The 13,833-nt window shown below is 37.1% G+C and overlaps 1 protein-coding gene across 1 annotated transcript in view; it reads left to right on the forward strand.

Moving 5' to 3' along the window:
- Window positions 1–13,833, forward strand: part of LOC128990651 (tetraspanin-18-like) — an 84,579-nt gene that overhangs the window by 26,297 nt on the left and 44,449 nt on the right. Inside the window, exon 3 of the mRNA XM_054413136.1 lies at window positions 1,056–1,160. Coding sequence (XP_054269111.1) covers window positions 1,056–1,160 — 105 coding nt within the window. The remainder of the gene's footprint in view (window positions 1–1,055; window positions 1,161–13,833) is intronic.

Here is a 13,833-nt window from a genome sequence, read left to right on the forward strand (position 1 = left end):
TCCCGTTTCCACCATCCCTGTCTCCAATTCCTATCCCAGTTTCTGCCCCGTCTCCACCATCCCTGTCCCCCATTCCTCTCCTAGTTTCCGTCCCGTTTCCACCATCCCTGTCTCCAATTCCTATCCCAGTTTCTGCCCCGTCTCCACCGTCCCTGTCCCCCATTCCTCTCCCAGTTTCTGTTAAGTTTCCACAATTCCTGTCCCCCATTACTCTCCCAGTTTCTGACCCGTCTCCAACATCCCTGCCCCCATTCCCTTTACCAGTTCCTGTCATGTGTCCACCATCCCGGTCCCGCATAGAGCACATGTGCTCTTTCCCCCAGCACCACTCCCAGTCTCCTCGCCCGGCACGTGTTACCTCACTGCTCACCTGCATTACAAGCCCCGTTCATGCAACATGTGCGTGATTGCGTTTCACCGAGGCCGGAAAGAGTCCTCGCTCATTACCGGGGAGAGCTCGCGATAATATGATAATACTCTTTATACAATCAGCTGACCGAGAGCGGCGGTCACAGCTGGAGTAGCGCCGCATGATCGCTAGTTAGTGTCAAGTTTGACTGATTGCTCTCTCGCTAAGTGAGGAATCATCTTACTGTAATCTGATTATTATATGTAGGATGGTCATATTACAATTACAGCAGTACGATTACAGCAGTACTTTCTGCAACATTGAATAATTAATTGTTCTGATGTTTTAATGCTTTCACTAGTATACGTAATTGCGTGAAATCTACGCTATGTCAAAAAGAAAAACATTTAAGTAAAATAACATTATTGGATGAAATCAGGAAGGTACGTGTAAAACTATAGGTTCAAAACGGTACGATCTTTTTACTGACAGAGGTGTGTACAATTTAAATTGTATAGTGTACGTGATAATTCACCAGGAATTTCGCATAGAATTTGCGCTTGGTACCTCTGCGTGGTAGGCCTGCGTATCCTGTCAATATGTATTTTTAATTCGTACAACACGTCAGTGTATTTTCTAATTTATATGTTCTACATCACTACCTATCTTTAATTATGTGTGTTTGATTAATTATTTATTTTTACAGCTGGCCGGTGGAGCCGTTTTGACGGTCGGGGTTTGGCTTAACCTAGACAAGAAATCTTTCATCGCATTCACAAAAATTGTTGAGAGTGAAGCGCAAATTCCTGAGGTAAGTTTGCAAACACTTTAATTGAGTAATTTAATCTGTGCATTTTTGAATCCAATAAATTTTCAGGTTCAAGTTTCACCCGAGACTTAAGAAGTATGATTAAGGAGCTTGATCAAACTCTCCAAACTTTGATCAGCTTCAGATTCAGTTTTGTTTCTGAACGTAGATTACTAGGCCTTCTGAACCCCTCCGTTTCCCTAATACAGCTTTGATCATAACTTAAGTATCCAATGGCAACCGTCTTCTCCCCAAATATCAATCAACCTTACCTGCAATGTTTGTTGTTGCTTGGTTTTGAATGATAAATGTTTTATGTTATTTATTTTTTTAAAGAAAACACAGGACGTACCGTACAGTAGAAGATTAAACAGTTTTTGAACAAAACATTTTATGTTATAATTTATTAAGAAATGTTAACTTGACTCTTAATAGAAAATTTAAATAATGCTATCATTTCGTTTACAAATATTTAGTTACACTCATTGAAATAACGAGGTAGGGTTAAAAGTTGTGTAAGCCTTTGTGATATTATAGCTTCGATGAATTTTGTAGCACGTCATCAATTAATTGACTGTAAAAAGCACACATCCTTAATTTGCAAAGAGCTTACCATCTTGCACACATTAATATATCTCCCAACGGTTCATAATGAAACGAATTTTTCCTAAATATATCACTAACCTACTTACTGTATTTCTAAATGGATTTCCACACCAATCCCCCACATCATCATAATCAATACAACAACGGGCCAATCTGTTGAACCATTGCCAATCCATGACGAAGTGTTTTCCTATCAGACACTTTATATAGTATAACGGTGTATTGACAGCGATGACAGCACACTAGGAGGCTGTGTATCCGTGTCCGCCATCAGCTGTTACCCGCCACGGCCCAGCTGATCTGATGAACACGGTCGTTGTAGCTGGAGGCAGTTTTGGCGGCACGCTATGTAGCTGTGCCACTCGTGAATGCACAATTGTTGAGATGCATCGTCAGTGTCAAGAGAGCCCGCAGGTGTCTACCTCTCTCCATTGTTGTGTGGTTGTGATAAAAATAAAACTGAATGAGAATACGGGCTTTGAAACTTGTACAGTAACTGTAACTGACACATACGTTATGAGTTTATTTATCAGAACGGACATTCGGTCATACATGTAAAACTAGCTTAAGATGGCAACATTTTTATCACTAATCAGCCAAGGATATTTTTGTTTTTAATCATACAGAGACAGATTATTTTTCAGTGACAATAATTCCATAAGTAGGTAAATCAGTCAAATGCAAATGACTTAAGAAATGTGACATGATTTTGACAGGTTATTAAAGATGTTTGCATCACTAGTTGCACATAAATACGTAGTTACAAAAATATCAATTCAAATTGTTAAAATATTCATATAATTCGTAAAACCCTTTCAGTCTTAAATTTCTGTAGGATCGTTTTACCATTCTATGCTCAGTTTACCACAACATTGGATATTTAAAATATGATAATTAAAACGTCCAGCACGAATCTAATTAATAATGAATAGGGAAATAACATTTTAATAGTGTGGTGAAAGTGTCACATTATTCTTTTTAATGCAATTTGATACGAACACTATTTTTACTCGCCCAAAACCCAAACTGTTACTTTTAATAAATCTTATTCCTTAACTAATAACCTTAAAATCCGATCCGCATGACTCGCCCGCATCTGTAAGGATTCGTCTGTTTAACCTACTTAAGTCTGTTGTAAGATATAGCCCTTCAACTGATATGTCTTGTAGCTAACACTGATATCACTCGCAACACGCGATGTTTACGTTGTGTACCTTACTTAACACGTCAACTACAAAGTGATGCGTCAATGCGTGACGTCATAGAGGGTAACGCCAGTTTACCTGGGCACTGAGGGGAACTAACTTAGTATATTGGTCATCAACTGTTTGAATTGTAAAATTTATTGATTAAATTTATTTTATTAAATCGGAAATTTCCGATTTTTTTATTAGAATATTGACCTCAACAGACAGACAACGACCACTTACAAAAACAGAGGTCTTGAAGCCACTATTACATTTCAAAATGATACTAAATGTCTCTTGTGTTGTCGAAAGCTCACATAAAAAACCTTATATATTTGAGCAAATTTTAGCTTTCAGTGAAATTTGTTATGTTAATATTAACCATGAACGACGTCATTATACGTGTAAAACACGCCTACAGTCCAGTGGCACCAGAAAGTGCTGTACATTGTTGTGCAAAGCTTGTGTGTTATGCCACATCGTCCATCTTCTGTAATTACCCAGAAAAAGCATTGTATTGCCTACTCACACGCCTAACGTTATATACGCCTAGTTGAGCCCTATTCTGTTCTGAAGAACATGTTTACTATAGTAGGCTTTTAAGAAGGCCACGGAGTAGTGTGACTAGACTTAATTGGCAAGATATTAAAACGGGTTTCTTGATTTTAAGAAGAGCTTAAGAACGGTAAGAACTTCAGGATCACCTGAAGCCAATTATTAATTCAAAAGATCATATATGTATGAGACACTCAAACAAAATCTACTGTCTAAAGTTCCTAAGTTTTGGTCACTGACATTAGGTTAGTTGTGACACAACGTATTTTAGTGTCAGAATGTTTTTTTGTTAGTTTGACTCCAGAATGTAGATTCTGCCGTTTGGTTAAAATGTTAGCGTATTCTGGAGGAGTCTGTAATTTATATCAGAGCACTCGGACGATGGCTCAATTGGACTACATTCACTATAATTAATTCTACAGTAAAACTACTTATACTATATTGCTATTGCTATCATGGATTGGAAAATTTAGTGCTCTCCACTGTAAAATTAGTTGGACCAACATATTCAATTTGAAAATAGGATGAACATTGAAATCACTAAATTCCTTTAAAAAGGGCTCCTTTTAATTTTGAAAATCCCCATTACATCTTCAATCTCAGACACCGGGCTAGAGGAGTTTTGGGCTGGCGATTAGCCGGTTTATTTTTTCCCTCAAGTTGTTTGTAGAGTCAGCTGGTGGACTGAGGTTCTATAATTACAGTTCTCCAGTGGTCCACCTGCCACTACGAAGCATCCAATCAAATCCACTGCCTCCAGAATATCATCTGTTCCCGCGTTATTCTCGCCCTTGTCCGCTGCCCACTAGATCTACTGGCCGCTTATCTTTCAACAACATTCGTGCATCTCAATAAAAGCACCGTTCAGAGATCTTCGGGTGTGTTAAGAGAACTATTATACAAGGTGTGGTTATAAATTAGTTGAGTCGGACATTTTTTATTTTGAAAGGAATTTGTTCGATATAAAATGGTATTTAGATTAGCTAATATCCATTCTACTGGTTCATTAGACAAAGGGTAGACGAGTTAATAGTTAATTAAAAACTGAAATACGTGGAAAATCAAAATATTGTTTTATCAGAACCTATAAATACATATTTTCAGATGTATTATTTTAGCATACAGATCTTTCAGAAAAATCTACCTTGTTGAATTTTAATTCAATAAGTGATAAATAATCAGCTACACTCAGCTACAGAAAAAAGGCTACACGCATATGAGAGTATCTTATTGCTTTTAGTAGAAGAGGTTTCTCAAAATTTAGTATAGTAAGTTCTCTTTGGTTCTCCTCACCCTTCTAAACAACCCTTTTTTGTTTTATGGATAAAAAAACTTACAGCTTAAGTTAGGCTCCGTACTAACGGCTAATAACTCTGTCACAAAGCTAAATTCTATTGGTGATTGATAGGCTTGAACCTGTGTGTCTACAACATCTACAAGTCCGCGTTCTAGCCACTTAGACCAGCAGCGATCCTTTAACAACATATAACTGTCAATGATGAAGAAAGCCGCAACAACAATTTAAGCTTTATGTTGTTTCAAAATTATAGACCACACTGCGTAAAGTTTAAACCCTCTCTGCAAATAGCTGTAAACACATCAGAATACGACAGCATAAGATCAAGCAACGTTGGTGTGGCAATTGTTTGGTTCATGGTTCAAATAGGAAACAACACTGACGTAAACTCTCTCTCTGGTCCTAGTTTAGTTACGGTACGCATTTTAGCCACCCGCGCCAGCTGACATGCTTTCACTTTGTTGTAAAAACTGACTAAAATGTATAAAAGAAGTGGACGTGATGTGAATGGTTATATTTGAAATTAATGTTAGATATCGTAAGTGGAAAAGCTTGGTGAAGCACGTATATCTATGGTTTTTGAGGCTCAGACCTAATTTATGGTGTAAACCTTTTTGACTCTGTTGTCACGGGAAGGTACCAATTCGCTCTTAACAAAGTGTCTATACTCCTTTTTTCCATGGTGTGAGGACGATTGAAAGCTAAGTTACAGTTAACGAACAAGTGTAAATATAGTAGAATCTTCTAGAGATAGGTAGGTCGCGTAGTTTAAACCATAGACTAAGCGGGGGTATGTTTTGTCTATGGTTAAACCATCGAGGACATGTGTCCTAAACATATATTGTGTGCTCGATGAGTTGGAACTGTCCGAAAATATTGGCTTCGGTTGAGTTTCAGTAATCTATCTTCGGGACAAGAAGGTTGAATTGTAGCTGCGCTGAGGATGGATTTGAATTATCCAATTATCTAGTCTCGAAGATAGATTGCAGCAACGCTTTCGAAACGTCGGCTAATATTTTTGCCAGTCATACGACGGGTCATCTCCAAAAGACTCCCTGTCAGCCTACCCTGGGAGCCTACCCTGTAGTTGTAACGGTTGACAACAGGCTCTTTCTCCAACATTCGTTGAACATTTTTTAATCCAAACATAAAAATCTTTGTAGCTTTTCAAACAGCCTTAAAACAAAAAAAATAATCAGTCTTTTTTGTAATCTTAAAAACACAAGTAAATTCTTTTAACAGAGTTTTTATTTGAAGTGCTCAATCTGTGCTTCACATGATTTACTTAATTCTTCAACAGGAGATGGTTGCAGGATTGCCAACTTGCGGATATAATTTTCTCGCTTTCCTCCCTTTTCATTGCGCAGGTGGTACCAATTGTAATTTAATTTTGCATCACAAACTGCATAACATTTACCCACAACTACTTAATTTGGTAGCGTTCCAAGTGCCCTACTTCTACTGACTCGTGTAATCCGCTTGTATGGCTTGTAGGATAAAAATAAAATTGTAAGGATATCAGATCGTTCCTACTAGTTATCTGACAAATATTGATGCCAACCACATTGATCTACTTGTTTGCACGATTGTTTTTTTACGTTGAACGTTTACAAACAAGTTTCAAAGATAAAGACATTTCTTTAGTTGAAGTTGAAATCTCAAAACTATTAGGGGGATAGGTTGTAGGGGAGATGAAAACACTGTACTAAAATCAATTTGAAGGTAATATTGTAATATTATAATAAATCTAGTTTGGGTTAATTCACAAACAAATTATAAAAATATCTTAAAATTGTGACTAATTTAACATTTGTCAAGTTAAAACAAATCAAGGTAAATCGAACCTAAGCATTTGAATAAACGAGACTCAATTAACATTGAGTAAACAGGCAATTAAAAATTACAGCTGTCAGTCCAATTACCGATTCAGCGAAGGTAGAGCGGCAATCCGACACAATAATGAGCACTGTTTCAAAACCTGCGAGGAAAACAAAACAGAATAAAAATATTCGCAAAACCGGTACACGGCGCCGGACTAGAGGGGTTCTTCTGTAACGCCGCCTCCATCCAGTTGTAGGTTGTCATTGCCGTTGTCAGTGGCTTTAGCATACAAAGACCAGGGAGTCTGCAGGTCATGGAGGTGGATGAAGCAACGGGATCTTCTATTATATATTCAGTTACATGAGATTACGAAATACTCGCTCCTCCTAGCTTTGTAACGCCAGAGCGATGATGAGTGTTGGGAGTGGGTTCCTGAAAGAAGAAGAGGTGTGGGTGAAAAATAGGAAAGCCTGTCAGTAGTGTCTTTCCACAGAAGTCGTCGCGAGAGTGTGTAGTCCACCGTGCTACTACTCTTAACTTTGTATTGACAAATCGATTATGAAAAGTGAATAGAAAAAGACATGACACTGATAATAATGTTATATGTGTCTTTTTTTTATGTTGGAAAAGCCTGTATGAAGTATAACTCTTTCACAGCTATGAATCTCTTCGTGATAGTGGAGCCTATGAACATTGGGCATCTGATTGATCAAATTATCATATGTATATATGCTGGTGTTTTTCACCCCAGCTATCCGTCCCTAAAGATTAGGGACGGTCACTACAACCTTTAAACGTTTTACGAAACTTACAGAAACGCTAATATAAATCGGTTCTCATTAACAACGGTAGAATTTCGTGTATTTATGCATTTCTTAGGCTCTGCAGCTTGTGCCAGATGAGGTATGACAACATAATCCCATTTCGCAGATACAACAAACAATTTACGCAACTGTTTGTCAACATTGCAGTAGTTGATTGTTTTAATTAGCCATGACGTCATCAGCAGGGTTACCAACCCACGCGGTTGGCAGACGTCCAGTATCACCTGGCCAAGGTCACCTGAAGGACGTCCACTGATAAGCTGTGGACGGGTGCAGCCATGTGTCATTATCATAATAATAGACTTCGCCAGTACCAACGTGACGTGTCGTTCAAGTTTGATTCCAGGTTTTGCTTAATATAGCTGTTTTCAATACAGGTGTGTTCTGGACCAATCTTTTTCCATCCTGGGCACAAAAGAACTTACTGGAGAAGGATTTCACTATATATAGTAGCAAATTTAGGAAAACATTTGGAGGCTAACCAGAAATTGCAACAAAAATACAAAAGATAAATTTTCCTAGGTCAAATAAGGTCAAACACTCTGCAAAAAGAAAATACCGTTTACACAGTTCAAAATGATCTTCCCTTCGCTAGCTCATTTTGCAAACTAGAGCTCAAGTTAAAAAGAGCCACTTTACTCCTATTACTCTTAGGCACTGGTGTATTTAAATTAAATTATTGACAACTGTCGATAACGTTTTCGTGATTCGGCATCACTGTCTGTCAAGGTGTTTTTAAGAGTCTTTATTTTGTCTAACCACACGAAATACAGTATTTTTACGTCATATATTTCGTCGTGGAGCCTACATAAAGGTCCAAAGTACTCAATGTCTTTGGCATGTGTTAAAAACTATCCCCTTATATAATCTATTTTATATTGTTTTGATGACAAATCCCCCTACCTACTTACAAAACAAATCTTGTACGACTACTTTTACCAACCAACCTGAAATTTTATGACATACTAGAGGTTGTCCAGTGGTTGAAATCTCACCCAATAATATGTAGTTCTAATGTACAGACTGCTCTATTTTCACCCCACGCTGTAAATAAAACATGTGATTGGAATTTCTTTGTTTTGATATTCTGTTTATATGTTTTTGCTATTTCGTCACCAGCATGGCAACCCATAATGTCCATGATAATTTTGTTTAAAATTTAAAATCCCTCTTGTATGCTTATTTTTGAGCTTATTTTAATTTATGAAGGAATTGGGCACATCAACAGGAAAATATCTTTCTAACAGAATGCCTAGATTTTCCCTGCAATGCACAGGAGCTGTGAAAAAAGGTTTCAAAGAACATGCTTGCCTATTAATATATAGATTCGCCTTTTATGTAGAAATTTGGCTCCTGAATCACAATATTTGTTACCTACAACATCCAATAGTCAATGCTACAACTCACTCGCTCTGCTTATCTATAAGTATAAAAGAGGATGTTTGTATATATATATATATATATATATATATGTTTGGCAGTGATAAACTCAGACACCGCTGAACCGATTGCCACGAAACTTGGTACATACGTGTAGAATTTCATGGAATAGGTTTATGCACCATCAATTTTGTGATCCGTCCAATCGGCTCCGCCCCAGTGGCTCTGGAGTTTCCCATTTTAACCTTATGAGAAATGGAATTAATGAATCTTAACAGCTGTTTCAATTAAACAAGTTGGTTCTGTTCTATGATGTTTAATAGCATTAAAGTTACAAGGATTACCAACAGGGTGCAGCACTATTATTTCTTTTACATTTATGACAACAGCTAATTTGCAACCAAAAGGTGAGTGAGCATAGCGAACTAACTTCAACCTGGAGGCGAGTTAGCGTAGTGAACGAGCTAACCTGAAGGCAAGTGAGCGCAGCGAACGAGCTGCAACCTAAAGGTGAGTGAGCGTAGCAAATGAACTTCAACCAGGACGTGATTGAGCCGAATAGAAAGACCAAAAATATTGTCTACCCACTAGCATTAATATAAGAGCAATAATAAAGAATCGGTTATCCTTTGTACTATATGTGTTTCATTAGTTGTCGTACGTTACGGTACTTAAATTATAAATAGTCAAAGGCAAGACAACGTCTACCGGGTTCAGCTAGTATTATTATATAACTACGTCCAAGATTTAGACGATTTTACAATCCGTGGCAGTTAGATGACAATTGTGGTTGTTTAGCGGAAGACGACCGCGACGTTTCGGTAAATTAACCTATAGCGGCGTGACATCGAGGATATCGGCGCATGAAAGGACCGGTTCGAGTTCCGTGTTCCACGTCTAGAGATTTTACACTTGGGACGTACGGATATTCCAGGAGTTGTCTGTGTGCCCCGTTCTATGGTCTGTATGATGTAACATGTCTCCTGACCCTTCGGCCTGCTACTGGACCGGGCCATGACAGGTTAAATCATACAGACTATAGGTCCAGCAGTTGTACGATTTCTATGTTATAGGTCGAGGTCCAACGTTCAGGTTTTAGGTTTCCAAGGTTATAGTCTTATATTCCTGGCGTAACTATTCAAGATTTATGTTATGGAATCACTAACCCACTAACCAGCACTTTTTTAATGGTACGCACTGGTTCCAGCTATCCTTGATCCTTGGATTTTGGGTTCTAGAAACTGAAACAGCTAGTTTCATTGGCATAATGCCAGTATTTAGATTTAAATTTCATTTAGGTTACGTATCACAACAAATCTTTTATTTGACCATAATACAAATTTATCCTATTGAAAATAATTGTCCTTAACCTGTTTATGAGAAGGCCGAAGCACCGCGGAAGAAAATATCAATGTTTTATCGTCTTACCAGAGTTGCCTGCTCAAAGAAATCTGTAAACATTTACTTGAGTTTACAAAGCCCTTTGTCCTTGCGAAAGTGCAAATGAAGAGGAAGCCGTTCGTCGAAGCAGAACCCGAAGACATCAGGCTCCAGTGGGCTGCGCCGACGCGAAGAAAACCACGGTTTTTCATTTTACTCCATGGGAATAGGTTAAAGTACGAAGAAACTGAAAGAGAAAGAGACAAATATTGGTAGAAGCTGTCTCACCCTGGATATTCACTTGGCGTATCTTCGGGGTTCGAGTACTTTTTAAGATCTAGATAGAAAAACCAAGCGTTAGAATGATATCTGCAAATTTAATAGTCGACTGTATTATTCATCAACATAAATGAACCAAGTGAATTGAGGGTATTGCTTCAAAATTCACCAAGCGTTGAGCCTGTTGTTGTTTAGTTACAGGGCGGGACATCTGCCTTACGTCTCCGGGTTCAAATCCCAGCAATCACCAATGACTTTATCTACTTGATAATTCTGTAGCCTGTTGATTCAGAGGTGACTTTATACTGTGTGCTGGCTATAAAAAACGGATTTGACAAATTTCAATACATCCCACAGACTACGAGGACTTTCGAAGTATCTACGTATTTTCTAGGTATATTCTATGTATTTATACGACCTCCCTTTATTACCAATGTAATCTTGTATTTATCTTAATCCAAAAAAATGTAAAAACCTCACACAAAATTAGGAGCACAAATAAAAATCAGTCAGTGGCACTTAGAAAGTAACCTTTGAATCTATTTTAACGCTTCACATTTCTTGCTAGAACGATAAGTAGGCTACGTAAGCAATGATTCCACTCTGATTAATTTACAATGTTAAAACGTAAATATAACGTCATCGTATATCTACGTCACTCTAAAACACCGCTTCTGTGAATCAACTCTTAATTCTAACAATGGTTTAAAGCTCCTATGATATAAACTCTTTTCAACCATGACTGAAAGCTTATCAATTGCAGTTAAACCAAACATAAAACCAGTTAGTATTTGCACAGGGAAAAAGTGTTCCTCTGTTGTAGCTAGAATGTTGCCAGTGGAATTTTTAATAAGGTTTCACAGTTAAAGCGGAGAAAAGATCTCGTCTGAAATTAAATTGTGCCATACGGGTAAATATTACTGCGACAAAATATGATCTTACAAACCAACACGAGATTCCCTCACGGAATTGCGTTACTCATTTTGAAATTTTAATACGCACGATGAATATGACACACGGAAATAAGTTATGTCGTGACCATAGGCGTGTATCAACACAGTAATTGCATGTTGCTCTGGAAAGGGTTCCGGGTACAAATTTGGTCTGAAGTTGTTGAAATGTGTGATGTTGGTAGCTTCATAATTAACATTGCCCATCGTTCATAACTTACGTTTTAAGTTAGCAATTCGATGTATGCAAAGGATGGAATCCGTAAAAAACTAACTGTATGCTTACCTTTACAAACTGCTCAGTATTTCTATACAAAATAGCGGTTGGCCATAGTGAATTTGTAGCGTTAAATATAGTAGATTTACTATTTGTTATCGTCTTATTCCTAAAATCCTATCTTCCGTAACCTGTTGTTCAGAAATCCGAAGCCCATTTTACGCGTGTTTTATGTTTGAGCCGTTTTGTTTGGTCTTAATTTATTAATTTTACGATTGTAATTCATTCTTTGGTAGTTACTATAGTCAATCAAAAGTCCATAAGTGCATTTCCATTTGGTAAACTCTAAATTAAACTGACACAGTTTACATTCAAGCTGTCTCCAGCATAAGAATGATAAATCTATAAAAAGTATTTTTATTTCAGGTTGCACCAAAAGTTGCCTCTTAAAAAATGTTAAACTGTTTGCAAAAAAATGTTATAAAAAACCTTTTAAATACATAATTTAATCAAATAATTATTTGCTAGAGTCGATATCAATTTGCCCCGATTCAAACCATCTTCATTAATTGGGAGCAGACAAAGACGAATACCTTTCCTTGAACCCCAGAGTTGCCAATCTTGTAAATTTATCGACGAAAACAATTAATTAGACCGTGCAGCGGAAGCGTGACGAAGATTCCGTAGTCAGCATCCAACGGTTGCCTTGGCGACGTGACGCTGTTTGATTGCGCGGGAATCGTGTCGATTGCGCGGGAATGTCAGATAGAGCAATATTGCCCCAAAACTCATTACCGTCGCCCCTGTCAGTGCATTGGTGTGAAACGCGGAATATTCGCTAGAGTTACCTTATCGTTTGCAATTCACAATTTCACTCCGTTTATTCGTCTCTAAACAGTTTCGTTATATTCATTTTCGTCTCTTGAATTGATACAATGTTACGTGTTGTCGTCTTCTTGACTAGGAACGAGATATTCTAGCTTTTTAGATTAACAGTATAATTATAAACAGTTAGTTAGTAAAAATCTTCTTCAACATAAAATAATTTTTTATTCGATGTTTTTTTAGGTATTTTTATTTTTCTACGGAACTGCCCAACCTGTGATTTTTTACTATCTAAAGTCGACCTATTAGATAGTAGACATATCATTAATTATTTATGAATGACAAACACCCGGGTACGAAATTGACACTGCTTGGAATCGAACCAGCGTCCTCCAGATTTGAAGGCGAGCACAGTGTCCATTTTGCTATCCAGACAATTCGTATTAATGGCACACATAATGGCTTTATTATGATACGTAACCTATGGGTTACGTACTTTTTGACGTCGTCCAACCTTGGCTATATGAGTTTCTTTGTGTGTGTTGGTGTTGTGTTTTTACAGTTTTATTATATTAGGAAATTCAGCTTTTTATTATGCTCAAATACTAGAGATCTGATAGCATATAGTGGATCAATGACGACAAATAGTACGTAACTTATCATTGGTTTTTTAACATTGCATACAACCTTTGAGTAAGTAATTTCAGGCCTCAGAAATGGGAGAATCTTAGCACATTTTGTAACTAAAATAATACAAAATGTCATAAATTGGTACATAAACTTAGATGGGAGGGACAAGGATGGTTTTTATATGTTAATTCATCCTTACTTAACACTATTTAAAAAATTATCGTTTATTCGCACACTATTTGCTTTTATTGAGTATATTGGAGCACATTTTCAATGACTATTTTCTAATCAGTCGAGTAAAATATACATTTAAATCATCAGTATGTGAAGAATGAGCGAAAATTTGAATAAAAGTAATCAACCAATTTGTCGTAAAAATCTATTTTTTTTTGTTTTTTATGTTAAAAATATTAATTTGCGTGGCTTTTATTCCTTGCAATGTAAAAGAAGATCTCCTCAGTCAAAATAAAGAACCGTATTTGTTTCTTCAAAGCTACGTTACAATTCAAGGGTCCCTTAATAGCCATTGTGTAATATCGGAACTGGAATCTCAAATCTCTTTGTCAATTTATCAGATGAGAAATACTTCTCGAAATCGGCTTTTATGACTTCCACGTGGTGATATGGGGAAGTACTATTAGTCAGAGAATCTGTTACTCTCAGCGATATCGGGTTAACTGTCACAATTTGACTAGTGAGACGGTTGGTAACAAAACAGTTGGATA

Source organism: Macrosteles quadrilineatus, unplaced genomic scaffold (genome assembly GCF_028750875.1).
Source record: "Macrosteles quadrilineatus isolate MER2022 unplaced genomic scaffold, UCM_ALF_1.0 Scaffold_3__2_contigs__length_128488019, whole genome shotgun sequence".
NCBI classification, from domain to species: domain Eukaryota; kingdom Metazoa; phylum Arthropoda; class Insecta; order Hemiptera; family Cicadellidae; genus Macrosteles; species Macrosteles quadrilineatus.